Raw genomic sequence first — 26,747 nt, forward strand, 5'->3', positions numbered from 1 at the left:
TTAGAAATTTGCAAACAGATGGCCTTTCCATAAAAGAAATCTGTTTTTAAAAGTTCCACCATTTTATGCTGGAAGTAAATATTACAAATGCTTAAGTTGTGAAAAGAGAGCGACTTGGTGTGAACAATATTCTGCCCGTTGTGTCATGCCTTTCAGGAAATGTTGTCAAAGCTGTTTAGGAAAATAATTGAATGAAACCTCCTGACATGTCTCTAGTTTGGCATCATATCCATTTTCTTCGAAGTTGGGGTAGTGGTTCCCAAGGCCAGGCAGATTACATTTCACTGGCTGGAAGCAGTTATGGATCACATCTTTGCACTTCTTTCCAGGAGGTTGGTGTGGGAATCACCGGGGCTGCTGCACGTGAAGCGTTGGGCTGTCCTGTTTGTTCTTTTTGAGTAAACTTAGATTGGGGAGATGGACTAGAACACCCCCTTGAATGGGACTGGAAAATGATTTTTTAATGTTTGGAAAGTGAAATGGAGGCTGCTGGCAGAAAATGTGTGAATAAACACAGAAGACCTTCACATGCTTTACAGTATTCAGGCCCAAGGTGGGCACTTCAAAGGGCTGATATTTTGCAGTAGTACCCACCTTGGTTCTTGTGCTTTAAATTTCTGTGTTTGTGGCTAAGCATGTGAGTTTCTTTATTGTTTGAAGACAAACATCACTGGCCTGAAGAAATACAGGTGTACCTTTTAGAGTGTTCTTAATTTTCATGAGTGACCTGTGACCTTTTGCAATGTGCTTTTCTTGGTTTGTGACACAGAGTTCTCCAGGAACCCTCCTGGCAGGGGTCCTCTGCTGGAGGTTGCACCAGAAGGATTTCTGCTATATCAGTTTTAACATTTGCAAGGAGATCCATGGAAAATGAAGTTATCAATGTCTGTTTTAATTATGCCCACAAGCTCCTGCATCAAGGTGCCTGCACATCAGTGCTTTTGTGTCATCTCAGGACATTGCTGCTGCTGAGTCACTCCAGCAGTCACTCCACTCCCTCCCAAGTGGATCTACTGATTTGATTCGTAACATGTGATAAGAGGCTATTTCTAGAAATCTATTGCCAATATATAAATGTTTACACTTAAAACCATGTTTTTAAAAACAACACTTGCACAATTTTGCTTGGAATGGAAAGCTTCTAAACCTTCAGATCATCACTAAAGAGGGTGGCTTTTGTTTGTTTGCTGTATTTTTGGTTTTGGTTTTTTTAGCAACAGAATGGTTTTGTGTGTCCCAATAATATGTTGCAATATAAATCTTATGATTTTGCTGATACAGCAGGATGAAAAAGAAATCATTACAAAATCATTCAAGCAGTGTTTACGTTATGTGTGTCTCTCTGTGTGTGAATATTGTTTGCTACTAAGGGGAAAAGAGCATGCCTTGAAGCTAGAAAACACTGACAAAATAGCTCAAGACACTTATCAATTGTTAATTTTTAATGATGGTCTTTTTTCTATTAAGGAACATAATGCTGCTGAACTTGTCTCAATCAATTTTTGTGTTTTTTTCATTAATCAGCTAATGCATGTTTCTTCTGTGGCTCTTTATTCTAATGAAATATCTGGATGATTTGGCAGACGACAATGATCTCATCAGTAACGCATCAGAGTAAAATCCTTTTAGCAGATTACATGTGTATTATTTTTGTTGTATCAAGGATGCTGACATATATTATTTTAAACTGAATCTACATTTGAGATAACTTTTAAATGTGGAATTTCTGTAGTTGTGTATCCTTCTTGCTTCACTTGTCCTATCTGTATTTATATCTACTTCTTTATGTCTGCATGTGTTCTTTATGTACATTTCACATATTTTATATATATATTGCATCATATTGTAGCTTGAGCCTGTTCTTTAAATGTTCTGCTAAGCTGTCTTCTCTGTCAAGCCTCATACTGTTCAGTTGCTCTGATGCACTGGCCCAAAGCCACTGAAGGCACTTGGTAGTCAGTGCCTCTCTGTTCAGCATGATAGACTTTGGATTAGGTCACCTCCTAGTTGGTGGCAGTCATTCAAGCAAGTAAGCTTGAAAGTGAGCCAGCTGACAGAGAGGTTTGGGCATTCATTTTAGTTTGATTAGATTATCCAAAGTTCGTGAGATTTCCTATTTGAGGGTCAAGCTTACGGCATACAGGTCTGTGTTCTCATCTTTTTATTAATAATAATGTGAAAAACCAGTATCATGGGGTCTGAGGATGGTCCTCTGATATGACTTGGCTGTTATGTACTGAGATCATATATTTAGAACATGGTCCTCTTACAATTTTTCATTTCTTCACTTACTGTGATTCCTGTTGTTGGCTGAATTTAAGAATTAAGTCTGTGGATCTGTGAATATGACTTTGAGCATTAACACTCATCTTGAAACTTTCTCCAACCCTTAATGTAAAAGGAGAATTAAGGAGATATAAATTAAGTAGAACTCTGGAGTATTTTGACAATTAGAGTGAACAAGATTTCAGCTGCTCTCTTTCATCAATTTCTCACACTCTTGGACAGACAGCGTATTTTTAATTTACAAGCTGTATTTCAGTTAGTCATAGAACTTTTTTCTTTACTCGTGCAACTACAAAATAAAATTAAACTACTTTTAGCTATATTTTTTCTAACAGGGTTTAAATGAGAGAGCTGCTGAATAAACAAGCTGTTACATGAAGTAAACATTGTTAGTATTATGGAGAGATTATTCTATAACCATACAGTTCATGTCCTCAAAAGTATTAAGCTATATCTGTGAAAGGATATTTATGAACAGAATGGTAATTTTTTTATTGCTTGGATTTTGGAGGAAAATGTGCACTTCTTTTTTTCTCTTTTATTTTCTACTCTGAGTAATAATAATCTGTGCTCTGCCTCTAAGAACTGAGATTGAAGCAAGTGGTGCCCACAGGTCAGTGTTGTGCTTTTGTTGCTGCAGGTGCTTCAGAGTAGCTGGTGTAGCTCAAGCTATATCCAAAGAGCAGGTATGTTTTCCTTGTGAATATGGTGACTTGGTGAGGCAGTTGTGTGTCATTTGGTTGCACATCATGTAGTGGCTTGTGTCTGTGCACTGGTGTCTTGTGCAGTGATTTAGGCTGGGCTTTTATAGCTCACAGTCAAATTGCTGGCACCAAACACAGCAAAAGAAAAGAGCTTGGGATTAGATTCTCAACACTGTCTGATCATCAGTGCCACAGATGCTCCTTTTCTGAATGGTTTTGGGTTTTAATTCCAAAATCAGTAGTTTCTACCTTTGTTTTTAAAGCACTGTCCTCCTTTTCAGTAATGCAAGGAGCGTTGCTGTGCAGATGCTGAGCGATGGAGTTCTCATGTCTGTATCTGAAGGAAAGTTGTCATTTCATTTGCATTTGTAAGAGCTGCAACAAGTATCCCAGCAGCCAGCCCCCAGCAGTGAGAATGAGACCATCTCAGGTTCAGACAAGCGCCTGAAAATCACCAAGTGCTTGAGGCACTCTGTGAGCAGCTGCACACAGCAGAGACCTGCTCCTGTGTCTGGGGAGGGAGCAGCCAGGGCCCGGATCACAGCACTTGGCTGTGTCCTCAAGGCCTTGCAAAAGTCTGGTGCCTGTCTGATACAGCACAAATGGATGGTGATTTCTGCTTTGCAAGGGAGATATCTTTGATTGCACTTCACAAGTTTCAGTCTTAGGCTGTTCCCAGTCACTTCAGTGGGAGAGCTTATTACGTGGGTGTACCAGGTCTTTCAGTGTATGGATTATGGAAAAAATGGTATTGGAAGCAGTAAGGTTCCAAATTTGCCTTGGGTCATGTATGGGACATACATCCTAATTCCATCTCCCCTTCCTTTTGAGTACCTGAGCAGTAAGGAGGGAAGATTCACAATGGTGCAAAGCTTGGTGGTTTTCAGGGAAGGTGTCATGCACATAATGTTCATGGGGCAAGTCAGGGACAGGAGGAGTTGCCCTTGTAAGGAGGTGGAACTTTCACATAGGTAAACCAGATCTTTGCATTGAGCCAATGCATTCAATTCAGGGTGCTGTACATACCAGGAGTGATTCTGAGGACCTGACCCAAACTTTTGACTCACACAACTAAACAAGGGCCCCCAAACAGCAGCAGAAGGGGCTTTACCTCTGGCTGTGGAGACAGTGCACAGTAACTGTGGGATGTGTTTTTGGTGGTTTGAAGGGAAATTGCATAGATTGCTTGAATTTCAGTGGTCTGAATAGTCTTATTTCTAAGTGTCCTGTCTAGATTAATGTTCATGAATATGAAGCATCATTTATATGAGTAGAAAACATCTACCTGAACAAATTAGGACAGGTGATTTTCAATGGCTTGACACCATTGTAGTCACTCCCAAGTACAGCTGAGAGAGTTTCATTGGAGTGCCTTAGCATTGCTGGATGTTGTATTTATGTGGTTAAACTTAGCTTGATTATGACTGTTAAATAAATAATTATAAATGTCTGCTATAAATTTGGTGGAGAAGATGCTGATTTAGGCTGTGGGTTTTTCATTATGACTATAAATCATACTTCATGAAGCAAACACTTTTAATAGAAGTAAATAACAAACACAGTTATTGCTAGCAAGAGTAATCTTACCAAAGACTTAGAATGATGTTTGTCATGGGGAGTGTTGACTGCCCCTATAGAAATAAAGGAAATGTGGGGGGGTGAACAAATCTATCTCCATCACAGTTCTTTTCAGCACCTTTCTCAATTGCTTGGTGGCTCTCTCAGCATCTTCTTGAGATGCTTTCTCAAAGTTTTGTGACTGTTAAGCCACAATGAACACAACTGTGCACTGTGCTAGAAACACGGAGCCCCAGTCAGGGAGGGGGGAGGATGGTGTTTGTCTTTCCAGGTTCCAGTGTAGGGACAGTGTGGTTAACGTTGCTGAACTTGTTCCAGGCAGTGGTGATTATGGCAGATAGATCACTCCTGCAGGTCACAAAGTCCAGAGAAGGCACCTGTGCAAGACCACCATGGTTCATACTCTGCCAGGCTGTCCACTGCTGGGATGAGCACTGAGCTTGCCAGAGATGGGCACTGGGAAGGCTCCGGTCAGAGTGGCAACAGTGTGGCCACCCCATGAAATGCCTGGGAAAGAAGGAGAGCTGTCTTCCAGAGATTTTTATCAGGATGGTCCTTGGGGGCAGAAGGAACATTAATTCCCAGAGGACTGGAAGAAAACCCTGAAGGAGAAGAAGGGTTGTTGCCACAACTTGCTCATGACTCAAAGCAAGCCCTGGTGCTGCTGCAGGTGCTCCCTGTGTGGTGCCACCTCTGTGGGAATGCACATGAGCTCTGTGTGCTCTGGACCTGCGTGGCTGGATCTGCAAATTCCAACCTTTGAATTCTGCTAGGTTTGCATTACATGTTAACATTAGAAATGCTCTCCTCACAGTCATGCAGCCTGAGCAGACATTTACTAGATTGCTTACAATGATTATTAGAAATTTCCTGTGTACTTTATTTTTTTAATAAGGTATTGATTTCACTATATATCTGTTCATACTTGCAATGAATTGATTTATGGTGGCAGAAATTCTGTTTTGCTGCCAAAACTTAATGGACAATAACTAATTCAATTTTTTTCTTCCCCCCCTCTTCCCCCCATTTTTTTTTAAACAACTTTTTTTTTTTTTTTTTTTTCAAAAATAAACAGGGTACTCTAGAGTTTGATTCCTTTGCTTTATCTGACATTTTAATTGGGTTGAGGAAGGACAGGAGACTGAAGCAAATGTGAGCATCCCAGAGATGCTGTGCTAGTGACACATGCTGCTTGTCTCCTCACAGCTCTGCATGTTCTGTAGGTCAGATCCATGCTGCCACCTCAGGCATTCTCTGTGTATCAGGGTAGAGTGGCTCAGTTCCACTGGTTTTCTGCCAAAACTCCTCTCTGGGCTAGAGGTTTTAGGGCTATTTTAAATTAAACCATCTCTTTTGTCTGGTGCACTACATCCATAACTTGATTTGAATCTCTCGTGTCATATATGTAAATGCTTTGTATGATGGTTTTGATTACCCTCTAATAAATAGGTGGATGTTTTGAAAGATACATGTTGGTGTTTTGCATTAAAGTTTCACATATAACATTGTGAAATCAGAGACTTTACACCCTATTTTGCATTTCTGAACCCCATCATGCCTATCCCCTTTTCAGGTGGTTATTAATAAACAGTTTTAGTTTTCAGATGCCTGAATTTCTGTGGAAGTGAGCAATCTGTGTGGAGAACGGGCAAACAATTTAAAGCTTTTGTACATGCTCCTATGCTGTATTTTTGTTTTTTGGTTTTAAAGAGCTGCCCTAAGAGCTGTAAACAGCATTACATAATATAAATAATGTCTCTTAATTGAATGGCCAGAAATTAATAATTCTTCAACCCACACAATGGCTTTGTCCTTGAATCAAAAGGAACTAATGGGAAAATATCATAAATACCTGGTGAACTCTAAATTTTAAAGATGTTACATTAACAGGTCAGAAGGAAGCTTTAAGAACTTTGTGGTTTATTTCACTGTCTGAGTATTTGTGGTGTCCTGTCTATTGCTAGACATGTTTGATTGTATGTCTCAGTGCTTTAATTTCACTTTTGATGTGAACCTGAATGTGAAGTGCCACAGTGTCAGTCAGCTCTCAGATCAGTGTTTGGTATAAAAAAAGTTAAATTCTTGCTGTTTTTGGTGTGATAAATGATGCCACATTTAATTGGTATATATAGTGTTTAACAGACACGTGTTAGCCCTTCTGCCTTAAATAGAAAATCTTCATCTAAAGTTTAGATCTATTTAAAGGTTATATGAAAGTGTTTGTTTGGTTCGCTCTGTATGAAAGTCATTCCTTCCAGAATAGGTCAGAAATATCTTAAGAAATAGGAATAATTTTGTCCTAATAATAACTGAGTATCTCAAATGCCAAATTCTTCACTCCCTGAAAGTTTAAAGAAAACAGTGGAATGTGCAAATATGGAAGAAACGTAATAAATTTGAAATGTGGCCTTTAGAGGGGAAGAGGAGATGTGAAGAGGGCAAACCCTGGGTTGGCAGCACCCGTCTGTCTCTGTCTGGGGCAGCCCAGACAGCTCCATCCCTCCATTCACCCTCCCACACTGGAACACCCTTGGGGAAAGAGTCATGAGAAATAAAGCTTAAATACGAAGCCCTGGTGCTGAAAAAGAATAAATTGACAGTTTTGAATGGTGTCCTCTGTGGGGTGAAATGGCCCTTGTGGGCTGTGGGGGCCAGTGCTGCCCTGGGAGCTGTCAGACCCACAGCTCCCTCTCTCCTCTCCAAAGTGGGGAAGCCTTTGCTTAATGCAAACCTGAGCTGTGTTCTTGGGCAGAGATGCTGTTCTAAAACATTGTTTGACTGTCTGTTTAAGAATAACAGGCCCAAAATTCTGGCATAAAAAGGAAATGTGGTCCAATTATTATTTTTTTTGTTTGTTGTGTTCTTCATTCTTGAGGAACAAGAATGTTTATAGAATTCTTGAGGAATTCTATAAACTTTTAAGAGGAGTGAAATGAAAATTAAAATTAAAAAAACTTATGTAAAAAAACCCAGCAACAACCTGGAAGCAGCCTGAAAATACTAAAAACTGAGATTCTGAGGTCTTTTCACTTTTCCTTCCTGGTTTCCCAGCAGTCCTTCGTGGAGAACTCTCTTTGTCATGGAAGAAGGAAAATACAGTTTTGTTCATGTCACAAGTTAGATTCTTTTTTTGTGTGTTATTAACAGGTTTGGCAAACATCGCAAAGATGACAAGAGTGAGAAAACTGGTAAAATAAAAGTGCAGGAAGCTCTTACTTCAGAAGAGGAGAGAATACGAATGAAGCAAGAACAGGAGAGGTAGACTTCAGTATTTGCTTAAACCTTGATAGAGAGAGTTTGTTTTTTAAATTAAATAACTGAAGTTCAATTTTCACTGATGAAATTTTCCACATGTTGATATGTTTATATACTTTAAATAACAGGACAAAGCTGGATTTATTTTGGACATTAGTATGAACAGCTCCTTTGGCTGTGTTAAGCATCTTTTATAGACGCAGAGCTCCCTTTTTTATTGAGGAGACTGAAGTAATAAAATGAAATGCTTTCTCTATATATTCTATAACTGATTTTATTGACATTTTCAGAAAACAAATATTTATAGAGAATGAAGTATGTTTTGTATTTTTCTTCAGAGTTTTGCATATTTAGATTTTTCATTGATGAATTTAGGAGAAACATAAAAATTATGCTTACCAGTATATTTGTCACTGGAGTTCAGCCTATTTATGTGCCATGCAGTCTGTTTATGGAATGATATATATAAATATATATATTAAACTGCTAATTGTAAAAATGAGTGGTGAGCCCCTCTATTTTTCCTTGTCAGCTTCCCTTAACATAAAAAACCCTACATAATATATATGTCATATGCTCTTCTCAATATTTCCAGTCTACTTTTCATCCTATCTCTTGTAGTCCTAGATATCTGGGGCCTAGACTCTGGTGTCTCTCAGATCAATTTAATCAAAATCTTGAAAAGTGTAGGTTACCAGTTAACTCAAACTGGGGGATGTGAGTTGAGAGACAGCCTCTTTGACAGCACTTCAGTAAGGAGACAAACTTTACAAAGTTTGATTGCTGAATGGTAAATAGATTCAGACACATTTAGCAGTGAAAGTGAACTATGCATTAGAATTATTTATCTAAAAATCATGCTATAGCTCACCATAAATTTAGGATTGATGCAGAAACTTTGGAGGGAAATTTTCTTGTCCTTGTAGAGGAGATATCACTAATTAGTCATAATGATCTCTTTAATTACCATCTCTATACACCTTGGTCTTCTGCAAATAAGAACAGAAGTTCATGAATGGTGGCTTCATCATTAACAGCTTAATGAGACTGTTAGAGCCACTGTATAATAGAGAGCCACTGTAATTCTTGTCTAGACCCCTCAGTTAAACCTAAAAGGGTTTGCTATCAGTTCTTTAAGGGTTGAGTGATTTACAGTAAAGACAGGGTAGGAGTGTCTGTTTATTGGTTTAACTTGTTAAACTCCAGAAACTTTATCATTTATGACCATTTGTTTAGATTACATCATGGGATTTTTTTTACTCTTTAGCAGATATACTGTCATAAATTGATGTAAAAAGTTATTGTCTTTGTCCATCCATTCTGATTGTAGAAGGTGGCTGGATTACAGTGCCTGGATGTTTTTTTCTAGTCTGATTGGTTTTTATTTTTTCTTTTTTAACAAAAGTGAGGCAGGCTCATTAAATTTGTTACCATTTTTTAAAGTGCTTGCAGACTAAATGGTAAAGAGGAAGGCTGGAATTGAAGGAAATAAGTGATGAGGGTGTTTGTGCAGCCAGCTTCCCTTCTCATGGATGGAGCAGCCACAGAGCTCATGCCAGGGGTGCAGAGCCATGGAAAGCTGTCTCAGTTGTTTTGCCCAGCTCAGGGCAGGGGATGGTTGGCCATAAAAGCACCACTCTGTGCCCTGGCTTCACACACTGCTGAGCCCCAGCTGGCCCTTAGGGTTTCTCAGTAACAGGAGGTCCCCAGAAAATCTGCCATATACATTTATAAAAAGAAGAAAGACTTGATGCCTGGGTTAGTAACGTTTTCTCTCTCTTCATTCTCTCTCTCTGTCTCTCTGTGTCTCTCTGTCTCTCTCAGTAAGAATGGTCAGAGTATAGACTGTCCATGTGATGATGTAAGAGAGGTTGCAATAGTCACGCTGGGTACCAAGGTAGAATTATGAAATTATTTGTATAGCCCCCAATGCATGGAGCAAATCCTAATCCCTGTCCATCAAGTTATGCTAACCAATTTGAATCTTTCCTGGAATCTCACTCCTCATGTGTCATAAAAACAATTTTATATGTTCACTGAGACTGCAGAAAATGCATGTGCCAGAACTTCATAACAGCTTGATGTTATAGTAACATGGGTCCTTATCCTCCCATTATTCTCTTTCCCTGTGTATTTGCTTTCCTTTGTGTTATGTCTATAAGAGAATGCAACTTCTTTGGGGTAGTCGCATGTACAACTAATAAAAGATAATAAAATAGCAACCCAACGTGTGAGGTGCTTCCTTATGTTTCTAAAAAATTCAGATGTTGATTTGGTCTACAGAGACTAAATGTTTTTGCAGTTAGATTGCAGAGTTTCCTTTTGATCCTGTAAAATAATGATGTTAGATACATGCTGTTAATGAAGAGTACTCTTGCAAATTAACTGAACAATCCCTCAAAATGTTTTCTTAGGAGATAGAGTAAAATATTACTGTCAATGTTGGCTCATAATGGCTGCTATTTTAACTTTGGTTTCTGTGAGGTTTTGTCTTCTCAATTTTTTTAGCAGTGCAATTCACTTGTTTTATTTTACTTGGTATTTGATACTATATACCTCTAAAATGATGCAATGCTTTGGGGAAATAGGTTGGATTTAATGAATTTACTATGTATGAGAGGCTAGGAGCAAAAATCCTTAGGGGGGTTAGAGAACAAGTGAACAGTCCATTAAAAAATCAATCATGCCCACAATTTTATGGAATTATTAATTTTAATAGTATTGTGCTTACAGTAGTATTTTCTTTAAAACCTAGCATCCATATGGATTATGAGACAAATAAGAAGAATGCTCTTTGGTTTACCATGATTAAATTAATAAAATGGCATTTCATAAATATATTATTAATAATAATTTGATTCTGTGATTTTTTTGATTAAGGAGTGTATTACTTAAACTGTGTATCTCTTAAGCTACATCCTATATATGTTAGATATATATGTACATGGTGTGTGTATACTGACAATCTTAAAGTAATTTTGAACAAGGAAAAAAGGAAGTTGTCTGGTTGAAAATACAGCCAGCTTTCAATGACAAGGAATACTGGAACAATTAGGGGTGTACTTGATGAGACCACCCACTAGTCTTACCAAAAATTCTGTAAAATACTTGCTATTTGTAAATCCTCCAAATGTTGGAACAACAGTTCATGCAAGGCCATAGCACATTGCCCCATGTCACTATGCTTTAACACTGGTTTATTGCACAAAAACAAGTCTGCTTGCATTATCCTTGAGCATCTGCCAAGCACTGATCTTAAAATCTGGCTGGGCTCTGCTGTGCTGTTAGAAAGGGTTCTCCCCAGCAGTGGTACCAGTCAAAAACTTAAGGCAAGACTGGGCAATGGGATTTCTGCCTGTGGCCTTGAGTGTCCTAAGAAAGAGTCTGGAGGAAGCTGAATAAGAACCAAGTTCAGTTAGCTCTGGTCCTGTGCCAGATCACAGCTGATTTACATATATGCTAATTTGGAGCCCCTTGTTGCTGTGTGGTCATCTTGTCTGTCTGTCACTGGACTGCTCAAACTGGGTACCACTGAGATACTGCATTCACATGGATGGGCTGAGAAAACAGCCCTGGGTCTTTGTGGTTTTGGTACAGAAGTTCTTTTATCAACTCCAGAGCCTCCTGATGTACCTATGATTTGCACATCTTCGTAAGATCTCTTGGATTTTGCAGACTGGAGATATGTGGATTATCCTGAGCTTTTAGAGATGCTTCTAAATTCTTATAGTTCTACACAGGCATTGCAATGTTGAATAGACTTAAAGGAGATTTTGAAACTTTTGTCAGTGACCAAGAGGAATCAGTTCATATGGGTGGTCACCTTGTGTTGTGCTGCTACATCTAAACTCTGGAAGCCCACAGACCTTTCCAGTCTAGAAACCCTCTACATCTGTTCTTTGGGGTCTCCCAGAGTAGGTTTGCTCAGTATTTAGTCAGTGTGTCCATTTATATCCTGCAACCTGATTGTCCTGAAATGTTTTCTGAATTCTTCAAGGCCCTTTAGTGTAATCTCTTTTTTAGGAGGTATGAAGACAGAATTGCTGAAAAAACCTACTGCTTTTGTCTTCTGGTTGTTATTGGCAGTCTTTGCTGGAGAAAGACATCTCTCCAAACAGAAGGTTCTGATATCTTTGTTTCTCCCTCTTCCATTCCCTTGCATTTTTCCTTCAATTTAATTTTTTGTTGTTTTGGGCTTCATCTTTTTTTTTTTTTTTTTAACCATTCTTTTTCTTTCCATTTCAACTTTGTGTTCATTATAAAACGTATTGTCAGCAAATCCAAAACCTTTGCCTGTGGTCTTCCCTTCTTTAGCACAGGCATGTGCAGTTCTTGGCACACATGGCAAGGCCGTATGTGCTGGCAATCTTCAGCCTTGGACCGAGTTCCTTTAGCAAAGAAAGTTCTCCCTGACCTGAACAACTTTACTCTTTGTAGCCGAGTAGTAGATAACAGAGGAATGAACTAAACGTAGCTCTTTGTGAAGTTTTTAAGAAATTCATCTGAATCCAGCATGCTTCACTGCTGGATAATGCTTAAAAGATGAAAGTTGCAATTCTCATGTAATCTCATGATTCAGAGTTCGTGATCCATCTATGGGCAAACAGCGCTTATGCTGTAATCCGCCTCTAGAGGCACTTCTTCTCTTGGTAGCAAAGTCTAGAGGATATTTTCTCTGTTTGGTTAATACACTGATTTAAGAGCTTTACTAATGTTCTGTAAATCTCTGTGTTACCATAAAAGTGTTTTAATCTTAGTATTGTATTCTTCCTCAACTTCCACTGAAACGGATGCAAAATCAAGTGCTTAAACACCTGTGTTTGGAGGATCAGTCTTGAGGAGATAAGGAGAAACCTTTTGGGAGAGAATTAAAGCGTTGTGCTGGTGGGAGTGCTGTGACAGAGGTTTCGGAGATGCTGGGAGGGCGATAGAGCGGTCAGATGGGGGCCTGCGGGGCCGGGGGCTCACTGTGCTCTGTCGCAGCAGCTGTAGAGTCGCAGCCCGTGCTGTGCTGGAGGACAGCTAACACAGCAGAGCGATGCCGCGCTGGGTACGTGCGTGAGAATAGCTCCCGTCTGCACCAGAAACATCCTGCTGTGCTGGATTCCCCCCTTGCTGATCCGGAAAACATGACCTTTTGTTCCTCTGGGTTACGGAGGGACCTACACTTACACGATTCTGCCGTCGCTGTGCCCCAAGTGCCGCCAATTCCCGGCCCGGGAGGTGCCTGGGGAGCGGCGGGGCCGGGAGGGGGAGCTGCGGGCTCGGCGCTGCCGGCCCGGCCCGGCCCGGCCCCGCCGGGATCGCTCCTGCGGCCGCGCCCGGCGCCGGTGTCAGCTGGGGACAGCCGTGCTGAGCCCCGGGGGTGGCCCTGGGCGGACGGGGATGGCCCTGGGCGGACGGGGATGCTCTGGGCGGCCGAGGATGGCTTTGGACGGCCGGGGATGGCTTTGGACGGCCGGGGATGCTCTGGGCGGCCGCGGAGGAGGCGATGCTGGCGGCGCAGGACGGGGAGTGCGGAGTCGCGGGGCGCTGCCCGGCGAGGCGGGTCAGGCGTCTGTCCTGCGCTGGCAGATGTGCTGTTACTTTTGGAGCTCAGTCAATAGGCTGACAGCACTTTTTTTTGGGGCGGATGTAAACAAGGTTGCGAGTAGAGTGGGTGTCGTTCACGCGTTATTTGTCCTAAGTTTAGAGGGAAACATTCTGCCTGTTCATTAATAGTTAAAATAGGACTGATTTTTTTTTTCCCCCAAAGGATTCGGTTATTCCATAAAATGCTTCCTGTATTATATTTTCCTAAGGGTATATGGGTCTTTATCTCTAACATGTAATAAACTTCTCTTCATCCTTCTCTAGTACCATTAAAGCCACAAGACCTTTGTTGTAAAAGTATACTAATGAATAGAAATGTTACAACAAGAACAGAAGTCTTGTGTTTTCCCTTCATCATGCATCATCCATTTTAATTAGACAAAAGGGTGGTGAGTACTGTGACAAGAGTCTGGAATTAAAATCATTAATTGATGTCAAGCTGACGAGAGACTGCTAACATGAATTTACTGACAGCAGGAAAGAAATTAACCTTATTACTTTATTTAGTACATTGGGACTATTTATTATTCTTTCCTGTGTAAGTTCAATGTGTTCTGTTAGCGATGATAGAGAAAGACAAATAATTAATAAAACCTACATTGAGTTTTATTACCTCCTATCAATGACATTGGGATGAAAACCACATCAGTAATTTACAAAAACAAACCCACCACATCCTTCTAATCAATGTAACTCATCAAAACTGATGCAGCAACATTTTTGATATTTTAGATGAGTATAACAGGCTATGCTCTCCAGCCAAGTAGAATTGCAAAAGTGATTTGATTTAAAACCATGCCTTAGTTTCTTAATGTCAGTGTTGCAAAAAATGAAACATATTTTCTGCAGCAATGACATTGATTGGAATAACTGTCTGGTTTGATCATCATTGGAAGGTCAGCCTAACAAAGATGAGTTTTAATGTTAAGCATCTTTATTCTTTAGATGAAAGAGTATAGCAGTGTCTTACAGAATGACAGCAGCATCCTATAGATAATTTGTGACCCAAAGGTCATAATAAAAGAATAGAGGGAAGGTCATCCTGTAGTAAAGGCCATCTGGAACTGTTAAAGTATCAGATGGAGTAGGGGGCTGAACAGCAGGACACTCTTGGTGTCTTTCCAGATTTCCCAGAGAGACCATAATATTTTTATTGGAAAACCCCAACTTTTTTCCCCCTTAAGCAAAATATTTTCATCGAGTAGTTTCATCTTACTTTAAGGAAAAAAGACAACATACTGTGATAAGGAAAGGATTTTTGTTGCTTACAGTGTCTAAGAGTTATCTATGTTTTTGAAATAACTCAAAGATTCAGCTTTACTTTTGCTGCTGCTGCATTTTGATGCCACTTAACAACTTTCAGAAAAACTGTTACCCCTAAAACCATTATTACTGCAAACATTCAGAATATAAGTAATTAGTGAAGTTTTCTGTTAAAACTTTCACCTTCTTCCCAGCCTGTAACAGAGGAGAGGAAAAATTCCTCAGTGATCAGAAAATCAGAGCAATATGTTTCTCATTCTCACTTATTTTGTGATGGGGTCTGCTTGTCTCAGTTTCATGGAGATTTGTAGCATTGTTTTTGGCAGTAGTTTTTTACATAATGGATAAGGGTGCAGGATATGAAAAAAAAATCAATGGCAATAATTTTTGGAAGAGAACACAGAAGTGAAGCATGTGAATATTGAACTTTGGAAAAATATTTCAGGCCAGTTCCACTTCATAAAAATACTGACTTTGGGAGCTATATAAAATGAAGCCTTTGTAGAATAATAGTTACTGGAGTAGTTTTTCAAACAAAACACCACTCTTCTCTAGCTACATATTGTAATTATAGAGATTTTAAGACATCATGCTAAAAGCATATTTTCTCTATTATTTTTCTATAGTGATTCAACACATTGCACTGGGCAAGGTCTAGCCAAGTCCCTTGCAATATATTGAAAAAACGTAATTTATGTGGTCTGTATAATATTCTGCGTTATAAATTAGTTTAAGGTGTCTTGTAGATCATATAAATTCAGTACTCTCTTAGACATATTAGTCAAAGTAAGAGCACTAAAATGTTTCACTTTAGAATGCCAGGAATTTCAGGCTAAGGCAGCAGCATGTCCTCTGATGTCATAAGAATTCTCCTTTAGTGGCAGAGTTTCTGTGGCAAAGACTTATTTGAGAATCAAAATATCTTTACCATAGCTACTAACTTACTGAACTTATTCTTGCTGAATTGAACAGAACTCAAAACCTGTCAGGTTTTCCACACTGCACTACAGGACTTTGTTTGACAGTAAAACAAGGCACTAATCCTGCTCCTTTTTCTACTTCTTAAATGTAGCAGCAAGTATTTGACTAGCCAGAAAGACACCTAATGATGCATCTGTAACAGGCAGATCCATCCTCCCTCCACACCACAGCTGCAAACTTTATTTTGTGACCAGTTACTAGAAGAAACCTTTTAGGAGTTATGAGAGAGCTGGCTCTGTTTCTGGCCACACTAGAGATTTGTGCTCTCAGTACTGTGACCCAGTGAGGTTTTAGAAGTGAATCCTCAGAGGTGTTGTAGATGTGAATTTGAGGGTCCTGAGCTAAGATATTGACTTATAGCCTATATTCTTTATTGTTTTGGGTTTTTTTTCCTTTATCTTTTCTTTCATCTTCAGTGTATGAGATTCACATAATCCTTGCTTTGTTGTGAGGTTTTTTTCCTTGGTATTTTTTTTGTCCCTTCATACTGTTTCATTTTCCATCTTCCAGATTAGACTATTTTATACATAGTACTCTAGAAACACAGAACAATGGACCTGAAATAGAGCTAGCAACAGAATTTTGTGCCCACTTTTGTTACTAGACTTCAGCTAGAGGAGCATGGCTGGTGGATAAGCTCACTCAACCAACTGGTAAGAGTATGGTAGCTCAGCCTCCAGTTGCTGCCTGCAGTATCTGGAAATGACTGGTTTGATTCATGGTATGATGTATGGTACCATTAGAAATGTGGTTTGCCTTGCACAAATGTTGCTTCTTGCACACATGGGAACATGTGCTCCTTACACATCTAGCTGCAGAATTCAGATGTTACCCACCAGTGCTGCTCTCTGGAATTATTCTCCAACTGAGGGAAAAAAAAGTACTGGAAGAAATGGTCCAGGCAAGTCTGCATGAAGGAGGAAAGCAGAGCCCTTAAAGCAAGGAGGGAGGAAAGCAGGAGCTTGTGTTTCAGCAATAGTTGAATATCATGATCTCTTCCTTTCTACTTCAGTGCAGCAGAAGAGCTAAATAGGAGATTAGAGATAATCTAATGATGAAGGACCTGTTGTCATAGGTGTAAATACCAGCCTTTCTGGCCAGTTTTGTTATGAAAAAGAAAAACTAATTTCCATTTTGCTTTCAGACAGCAATGATGTTCTTCGATGCAACATGGTTCCCAGCAGGGTAACAGTCTCATTTGCTCATTTGGGTGATCCTCCAGTTCTGGGGTCACAGATCCTTGGATCAGCCATGAAAATAAGGACAGAAAATTACAGTCAAGGTAGTGGTTTTTTTGGTGACAGGAGGACCTATGCTGCCTGTGTACCTGCAGCATTCTCCTTTGGTTGAAACATTTGTATTCTTTTTTAAAAAAGCACAGCAGGCAAACCCTCCACCCTAAAATGTGGCAGACTTTCTTTCTTACTGTAAAGTAGGTTGAAAGCTCCATTGAAGTGTAAGTAAGATAATTTGCAGATTTTTTTAACCTGAATTAGGCAAGTATTTTCACTTGTTTACTGCAACATCCAAGAAAGCAGGTTTGAGATTCTGACAAACCTGCTGACATGGACATGTCTTCACTTTGTAAAGACAAAGGGTGAATCAAGAAGGTCAGGTGATAAGGAAGGATGGGGGTGAAATATATGAGATTCCACAAGGTTAGAGGAAATAATTTTAATGTCTCCTTTAGTTTCATCAATGTCACTTGATTTCAAATTGGTGTTTGCACTTCACCTGCTCATATGCATAATATTTACTTTCTCTCCTGCATTTTTTCATTTCTTTACGTCTTCATTTGTATTTTGCTGCCTTCTGTAATAGCCTTCTTTAATATAACTCCTTATAAAAATGAGCATAATGTTCTCTCCTTAATATATTAGGGCACTTAAAGTAATCACCTTATCACCTTTATCCTTCACCTTTTTTTCTTTTTTAACTGCAGCCCTCCTGGGTTGTAGCTCATTAAACGTTTTTGAAATTCTCATGCATCTCTTCTGATTTGAGGAGGGGGGATCTTCAGAGAGACAGTAAGTACTATCACATATTCTAATTGGCAGATAGGCTGTGATTGTTGAAGGAGAAAGAAAATTAAGACTGTCTGATTATGTAGATACATTTCTTTAATTTAGAGATGATGGGCAGCCTTTTAAATGAAAAAAAAATGTAGTCCTTGTTATATTCTCAGCTGTTGTACAACCAATAGGTAGGAAATGTATGTATGTAAAATTTCTGTGTAGGTGCAGAATTATAGATCTTTAAGAGAGACCATGTCACTTTTTCAAGGTAGTATCTGCAGGGTATGCCATTCCTGCAAGATGTTTGTTTCATCCTGGTGCTTTTTTTTTTTTTTTTTTTTTTTTTCTTTTCCTTAGTTTACAATTAACTCTACAGCTTCCTATGGCAGTCATTTCCACTGCCTTTTGTTCTGGAAGTTGACCTGCTCACAGTATCTTAATTATTCTTGCTTCAGTTAAATACCTAACACATTATTCTTTTCCTCTGGTGTTTGCAGATGGCTGTTATGTCCCCACTCTATCTTTTCCTTTCCCAAACAGCTTGATGTTGCTGACTCATATATGTTACCCAGTAGAACTTCCAGATCCATTCTTAAAAAGCAACACACAGATTTTTTTCTATATTTTAATTGATTGTTTATTTATTTGAACTATGTAAATTACCTTCCAGTTGCTGTTATTTAAGTTAATTATATTTTTGTAGTCTACTCTGTATTTCAAGAACATTTGAAATCTTAATCCTTTCCTCCAAGGTTCCTTCATTTGGGTTTTCTGTAGATTCAACAGTGTCCTGATTAATAATGAAAAACCCTGAGTAAATTCAGAGTGATCCACATAGAAAATACCTCAATCTGTCCATTCTGGTGACAGTGAATCTATTCTCTAGATACTCTGTAGGAGCAGCCTTGTTCAACCTATTGCATCCATCCCAAAGCTGTTTTTCTTAGCCTGGGACTGTTTCTGATCTGTTCATGAGGCCATTTCCCGTGTTTTAGAAGGGAAATCGGACTGACTTTAACCACATCTGTTCTTGATATTTCTATGGTGGCTACTGCTTCTCCCATTATCTCCTCTGTGCTTACCAGTAGTTTACTTAGGAAGGGATTGAAGTTAAACTCATGAGTCTTTAATTCTCCTCCTTCTCTGAGGTATGTTTGACTTTTCCTAGTTTTTTAGTATTTTAGCTGTCCTCAACAAGTTCTCCTAGTTGCTGAAAAAGTCTGAGGCTGTCTCAGACAGTTGTGTGTGTCAGAACTTCAATCGCCTTAACCAGTTTCTAGCTACTTTTTTTGCTGGTATATTGAAGATATTTTTGTTATTGGTGGTAGTCAATTATGCTGGTCATCTGCTTGCAGTCAACCATTTCAGTGAAGACAGATGCAAAGGGAAAAACCATTAAGCCTTAGGTCTCCTCAACATCATCTGTCAATATCCTTCCCTCACTGCCACGCAGGGGAGCAACCTTTTCTTTGCTCTTCCTTTTACTGCTAATGCAATTACTCAATGATTTATTGTCATCTTTAAAGCTCCCTGCTACTTTTATTTCACATTATGCCTTGGCCTTTCTGATTTTGTCCCTGTATGCTTGTGCAAACTGACTACATTTTGCATGTGTTTCCTCACGTGTCGGAGGTCAGAGGATGGTCATATTTCAGTCAACTGGTCACACATGTATATCTATAGCAGATAAGGCAGAACTCTTTAATTTTTATTTTAATGACTTGAGAAAGTTGGATCTCTAGCCTTTCAATTTAAAAATTGTATTTACATAGCATTTTTTTCTGACTTTTTAAAAAATGTGTTTAAGTTTTGAATGAAATGGGGGGAAAAGAGGAAGAGGAGGTGTCTTTCTTATTTACGAGCTGTGGCCATTGGTGGCCAGGATTATCCATTGTGCACAGTGATCCTTGGGAATGATTTTCCCAGGAAAGCAGATGGCTCTGCTGAGGGTGGGTATAACTGTGATAACTGACTAGCTCTAATCATGGCAAGAAAAGCTAAGTGTCATATGCGGTTCAGAGTGAAATCACAGTAATGCCTATAATCAAGGTACCCTCATTAGAAGGCTAGTTGTCAGAAAAATAATGCTTGGCTCCAGACAAAGGTCAAAGAAAAACAGAGGAGAGGACAAACTCCCATATTGACTTGATTGCCAAAAATTAGAAAAAGGGCCATTAAAGCCCTGAAGGCAGTAGAGAAGGTTGGGGGAGGAACAGGGAGACCTGGTGTGCTGTGCCTGCAAGGTATTTTTCACTAGAAAAGAAGGAGGGGACAGATTTGACAAGATCTGGCTGCTGGCCAATGCACTTTCTGACCTCTTTATTAGAAACGATATCTGGCAAAAATTGGACTGAATGTGTTCATCCCGCTGGAGTAACTTGAACAAGCTGCCTGGCTTTATAAACGTGTTGTTGTTTTTCTCTGTTTCCAATCCATCATCCCAGCGCATGCCAGTCTGATGGTAGAAGAACTGAGAACTGGCAGCCGTGAATGGCTTGTCATTAAGCTTCTGTCCTTACACAATGCTGTTTCCATCCTTAATAAACATTGTCAGCCATCTCACATATGTGGAACTGCAAGCGTTCAATACTGATTTTGTAAATGAGTGAGTCTCGGTGGAAAAGACGAGGGTGGGGATTATCACTTGGGCAATAGCTGGATCCTGGCAGCAGCAGGAGGATTAATTGAATTGACCAAGCAATTGCACACCAGAAACAGCAGCCAACTTTTTTTCTGCTCTTAGGGGAGGACATTGCTGCCATTGCAGTGGCAAATGTAATGTACTAGCCATGAATATCCTTCCCGTGCTGTGTTCATCAATTAAGATAAGTAGTGATTTTTTTGCAAGGATCTAAATCACTAATATGAAAAAATCCAAACAAAGGAGACTGAATGTCCCAGGGGATTATATTTTACTCCCAGCTTTAGATGAAATAAGAGCTGATTTCTTTTGACAGCTTTGCCTAATCACTTTTACCTGCAATAGCTCATCCAGCTCCACGAATTTGACTTTTCTATTGCATGAAAAAGTTCAGAGAACTGCAGTAAACATTTAGCTCAGGTTGGAATTGAATCCCAAATTAATACGATTACTTAGTACCCACATATGAGTTGCGTGGCTAAACACCCTTTGTGCTCAAGGAAGAACTACTCAACACAGTTGGTAGAGCCTGGAGAAGGGTTTGGCTTCACCTTAAAATGTCCATGTTACAGATGTTCAGCTGAACTGTGTGCTGGACCATGCAGTGGCTGCCTGGTACGACTGAATCTTTTCCAGCTCTCCTGGGAGTTCAAAACATACCTTGATACCTAAATTTAGGTGTCTAAAATGGTAGTTGCCTTCTTCTGAAAGCTAAATATCACTCACAGTTTATAAGAAGGGAGCAAGGTAGCTGCTGCTTTCCTGGGGACAGCCATGCAAAAGCTTTTGCCTTCTTTTTGAGACCACCATTTCATGTGCATAGGAATTGCTGTACAATGGGTATGTCTATCATTACTGGATTAGCTTGCAATGAAAAGCTCTTCTAACAATTATAGGAAGTTCTGCAGCTAACAATATTGTCATTTGAAGCAGTTATCATTAGCTTTTGAATTGAATGGCACACAAATGTGTGAGGATAGTTTATACTGAACATTATAATTTGAGTCTCAAAAGTATGACAGTGTGTTGTTGACATTTTCAGTGTTAACACTTCAGCAGGAAGGGTTTAGAAACTTCTTGGGATAGCTTTTGTATTTTTAAAAGTTCAGTTTAAATACTGAAAAATTGATTAGTAGTTTCTTCAAAAACTCTTTGATGACAAAAAGAGTTATGTGAATGGTAAGCATTAGCATTATTATTATTGTTATCAAACCACCACAAAATCCTTAGGATGGCCATAAATCCTCAAAATTAGCTGATTTGAAATCTCAGGCATTTTTATTGTGCCATGTCATGAGGGAATACAATTCAGTGAAGACAGCTTAATACGCTTATCCATGTTATGAAACCAAAGCACTGTGGTCAAACACTTCTCCAGATACTGGCTTTCATTAGTGGGGGTGTTGCTGATTAGGGCTGAAGCACAGAGCAAGTTCTAGGTTCTCATCTGTGCTGCACAGTGTTTGCATAACCATTTTAATCTTCCCCACAACAGTCTGCACTGGCATTTCCCATATACATACTTGATGTGGTATGGGCTAACAAATGATTTAGGGTGCATCAAGCATATACACACATGAGCACACAGAGGGGCCAGCATAAAATACAGCATCACATTAAATTCAAGTCCTTGTATAAAAATATATTCAGAGTTAAAAGCTATTATAATTCAAAAGGGATAGTGCAGTATTCAGCTGAGAGCTCTTATTCTTTTCAAGTATATGCCTACATATTTTTCCCTAGTCATTTGGTTCCTTCAAGCTGAAAGACATAATGTTTGAATGTGGTATGTCCTTGAAAAGTCAAACCCAAACATATTTTAAATAATATTCAAAAATATGTTAAGCAATCGAAATACCTATACTTATTTCACATGAAAGTGCTAGCATTTTCACATTGGCTTAAATGTAAAGCACAAAAGAATAATTAAGAGAAAAAAACCAGAACATTTTGGGGTCCAGTGTAGCTGAACACCTTATATCTTTAATTTTAGTGTTCTCCTTTGTTAAATGTTTTTGCAAACAATTACTGGGTACTTTGTTTATAATTATCAGGAAGATTAATGTGTTTAGACTCTGATTTTTAGTACTATGTATGTGTATTAATACATTGTATTAGCAGTTGTAGAAAATACTCTAAAAATTTTCCTGGTAGATGTGGACATAATTACTTGCATAACACTTCAGCAATCAGTTCTTTCCCACTTGAATGGGAATAAGTATCCCTCATGGAGCCATGCATGGGAAAACCTGAATGCTCTGGCTGCAAATGGCTCAGTATCCAAACCATTAAAGAGCCAATAAGCAGATGCAGGAGAAAAGATGGTTCACATGAAACGGGGAACATTCATGTCTGCACCTGTGGGGAGTGATGTGATCTTCATGGTCTAAAGGCACAAAAGGTCACTGCCCTCTCCCACAGCAGTTTGTGTAACAAAAGCAGATATCACCTGTAACACCAGGTAATTCTGTTCTATAAGCACTTCAGGTTACAATGTTTTCTTCTGATTGAATTCCTCTATGCCACATTATTGTTACATTGTCTGATTTCATGCACTGAAATTTTGGTTATCTAAAATACATGGATTTTTTCCCTTCAAACTGGTGTCAGACAGTGTTCCCATATATGATAATAAATTATCTATTTAAAGGAAAATTAAAGCTACCACTGTCTAAGAAATTTCTGATTTCCTTTGCTTCTCCCATTCAGAGGACAAATATAAGTAGATAAATACATTTCTTCACAGAGTAAATAATACTGGACTGGGAGGTAAACTACAATGAGAGGAATCAACATGCACGGTGGTTTTCAGACCTGCTTTTCCTCCTACATAGATACCTTCCAAGTGATTAAAGCTGTAACACTTCAGAATTAACAGTTTTGGGGTATTGGAGAAGGTAAAATATATGTTTTTATTTTAAAATAGACCTGCAGAAACCCTGTTTAAGTTTGAAATGAGTTTTGCATTTAAATTTGTGTCCCTCTCCACTGTAAATTAAACAAAAACCAATTCCAGTCTGTTGTTGCTGAAACTATAGAGGAAAATTCTCTCAGCTGACTGGTGTAATAGTTTTCACTTCCATTTTTCCCTATTAAAATAAAACACAACCAAGAAAGAAAATATTTTTTTATTTGCAAAGTTTAAAAGTTAAGTTAGTTTAAATTGAACTTTTCAAAAATTTTTTTTTCTTTTCACTGTGACTGACCATGGGGCATGTAAATGGATCATTGAACCATCAGTGTAGGTGGCTCTGTCTGTTGAAGGTAATTCAATCAGTTGTATCCCAAATCACTATCTATGGTCAATAGATGCTCTCTATGCTCTCAGGATTTGTGGGGGAAAACATGTCTGTGTATCCATGGCATCCCTGTATTCCCTTATTTTTTATGGTGATCTTTGCAAAGGAGTGGTTTGCTTGGGACTCAGTGTGAGGAAGAGCCATTTCTGCTATTCACATACCAGCTCAGGGCTGGATTCACATGCATGAACACTGATGACTTGTGTCATTTGGGCTGTCACAGTGTCTGGGACTTCAGCATGACCTGGGGGAGTCCTTGCCCATCTGCAAGTCCATCAGGATTACCTGGGGATGTCAGGTGGCCAGAGCTGCTTATGTTTGAGCAGCTCAATCAAGGCTGAGTATCCAAGCTCCCAAGGAAGACCTAAGCAGCAGCATCAAGAGTGTCTCAAGAGTGACTTCTTTCATTCTCTGACACACGGATGGTTCCTGACTCTGGAGTCTGCTGCCAACAGCTCCTGGCCACTGTAAGGGGAGCCTGCACATGTGGCTGCTCTGAGCTCACCTAGTGTGAGCACTGGGATTTCATGTCTTTATCTGCAGTCTGAATCCCACCCTTTGTGTATCCCCTTTTGTTTTTGCAAATCTAGTCTTGAAGGGGCCATTTCAAAATTCCCAAGAATGTCAAAGTTACCTAACTTTAAGACTTTTCTATTTTCAGAAGAGTGGAGGCTTGATTTCAAAAGAGACAGAGGCTTTGAATAGGCTGTTCTTGTTGAAAGCTGGCAAACAAGATGTCCTTGGAAATGGCACACAGCAGAGATGCATAGAGCTGTAGGCTGCATGGATGGATGCTGTCACTCTGTAGCCATGGCTGTATTAGATGAAAAAGGAGCACATTTTGCTAATGGAAGGGAGGAGACAGCTTCATTTTGCGATGATGACAGAGCATTAAACTGGTCTGGGGCGACAGTGTCGAGGGGGTGTGGTCAGTTGGCTGTGCATATGTGTGTGCAAAACATCAAATGTTATAAAATACCAAAGAGACCTCGAAGCCCAGATCAAATTTTTGTAATATCTTTATGTACTTTTGAAAGTATGACCTCTGCTCGATTTGTGCTTGTCAGATTCCTAAATGTCATCTGTTTCTATCTGTCACTTTTTATCATACAGCTAAATTAGTGCACATAGATATAAACCCTGTCCAGCATCACCTTTCATTTGTAACTTTAACACAAGGCACTTTCTGAGAAGATGCAGCCTGCTTTTGAGAGATGCCAGATTCAGTTTGTTTATACTTTTTAAAAAGCATGCACATCTCAAAGGAATCATACAAGAATCTGCTTCTGCTCTTTACTGCATGCGTGCAAACATAAATATATCCATATACCCTATCCCTACACAGTTTTTAAATTCTGAAAAAAAAAAAATTTTTGTAGTATTAAACAAAGAAAGTACATTAAAATTCCTCTCTAAATACATGCATTATAACCATTCAATCTGGTAAGTTTTGATGGAGTACAATACAATATATATGGTGAAGGCCAGGTAATAGCACAGGCATCCTAAGAAGCATGAAACGATAGATTAACTCTGTTTACCAGCAGCCACGGCTAGTCATTATTTAGCTAATAATGAAACAAAAGACAGTGGATAATCAGATGTACTCCTTAAAGACCAATGTTGATTGTTAGCATTGTTTCAATCTAAGCTTCAATGTCCAAGGTAAACTTGAGACCTTAACTGAAGCAGGAAGCCTTCACTGGTTTCCATTAGGTCAGGCTCCCTAAAGTGTCTGCTGACTGCTGCTTTCAAATGCCTCGGGGGGGACATCCATCGGTTTCAGCCTTCTCTTAATTTTTCAGAATCCAAGCGAAAACTCGAGAATTTCGAGAGAGGCAGGCTCGGGAGCGAGACTATGCGGAGATCCAGGATTTTAACCGGGCGTTCGGCTGCGAGGCGGATCCGATGTACGCCGGGATCGCCGCCTACGACTCGGCCAACAGCGGCGCAGTGACGCTGAGCGCCCGGCCGCAGAGCCCCCGCGAGGGACAGACCGTGGAGGCCTTGTACGCCCAGGTGAAGAAACCACGGAACTCAAAGTCTTCACCTGTAGACAGGTAGGCGCCACACATCCATCAATGCACCCTCTCAAAATCTGCCCTTGTGTTGCTTTTGTCTTGGGAGATGGTTGTCCACGTCAGCTGGAAAGGCAGAGCTGCATTTTTGTGAATGGCTTTTGAAAGCCTTTATGTAGAGCAGTATTGAACTCACCCAAATTAACCTCTTGCAGAATGGGATAGGAAAGTTGTTTTCTGCAGAGCAACTACGTTAACTACATTTCTTCTCTTTCTTCAGGTGGTTTGGAATTTTGGAATCACTGTTGGGTATCATTAGAATTTAATTCAAATTTTTAATGTAATCAGGTTTATTTGTCAAAGCTCTAGCAGATATGTTTGTGGAACACAATATTTCCAATCTATTTACAGCTGTTACAAAATCTCTGAAAGGTTACTGTTGTTATAGCAAAAATGGGTTAAATCTTGTATGGATTCTAGTCCTACTGTAGTCCTGAACTTGAGTCTAACAGGCTGAGATTTTCGATTAGGTATAGACCAAGTGAGCAAATTCTAAGCTTCACTCTTGAGTTACTTGTTGGGTTGTAGCTTATGATTTGTACTCTTCCTGCAGTTACATTATCTGAACTGTGTCTTGCTTGTTTTTATGCTGAAACTGGGCAAAATTCTGGTTTCTGTTCTGAGTTCATTTGAAAACCTGAAGCTAAAAGAGTAATGTAAATTAACATAAAGTAAAAAACAGTGAGAGGCAGAATTCACAGGGGTTTTTTAATGCTTTAACAGTGAAAATACACCTGTTTACTTGGCTTACTCTTCTAAACTTGTAGTTCTGCATTTTCTCAGCGTTACAAAAATTAACACTAAAATCCTAGTGCAAGACGTATTGTTCACTCATTCGGAAGTTATTTGTTCATAGTAAAGCAATTCATTTTGTTTTCTATCTCATTCTTTCCAGCAGAAAAATATTGAATTTTCAGTAAAATCGGCAAAGCAATGTGTGAGATCTCTATAGCTTCTACATGAGCAGTGGCATTCACCTTGCATATTCTGTTCTAGGTGGTAATGGAGTAATGGAGTCATTTATATTTCAGCTAAATATCTAAAACTCTTTAAGG

At 39.3% G+C, this 26,747-nt stretch overlaps 1 protein-coding gene across 14 annotated transcripts in view; it reads left to right on the forward strand.

Annotated features, from left to right (window-relative positions):
- Window positions 1-26,747, forward strand: part of PARD3 (par-3 family cell polarity regulator) — a 443,013-nt gene that overhangs the window by 317,987 nt on the left and 98,279 nt on the right. For 10 of the 14 annotated variants that reach the window (XM_030229712.2, XM_030229732.2, XM_030229719.2 and 7 more), the window contains 2 exons: window positions 7,716-7,826; window positions 25,420-25,674. In XM_030229712.2, the coding sequence (XP_030085572.2) occupies window positions 7,716-7,826; window positions 25,420-25,674 (366 nt within the window). Of the gene's footprint in view, window positions 1-7,715; window positions 7,827-9,647; window positions 10,058-25,419; window positions 25,675-26,747 lie in introns of those variants that run through there. The other 4 variants (XM_030229752.2, XM_030229789.2, XM_030229776.2 and 1 more) reach the window with 2 other exon arrangements.

The sequence above is a fragment of the Serinus canaria genome, chromosome 2, assembly GCF_022539315.1.
Source record: "Serinus canaria isolate serCan28SL12 chromosome 2, serCan2020, whole genome shotgun sequence".
Lineage (NCBI taxonomy): Eukaryota > Metazoa > Chordata > Aves > Passeriformes > Fringillidae > Serinus > Serinus canaria.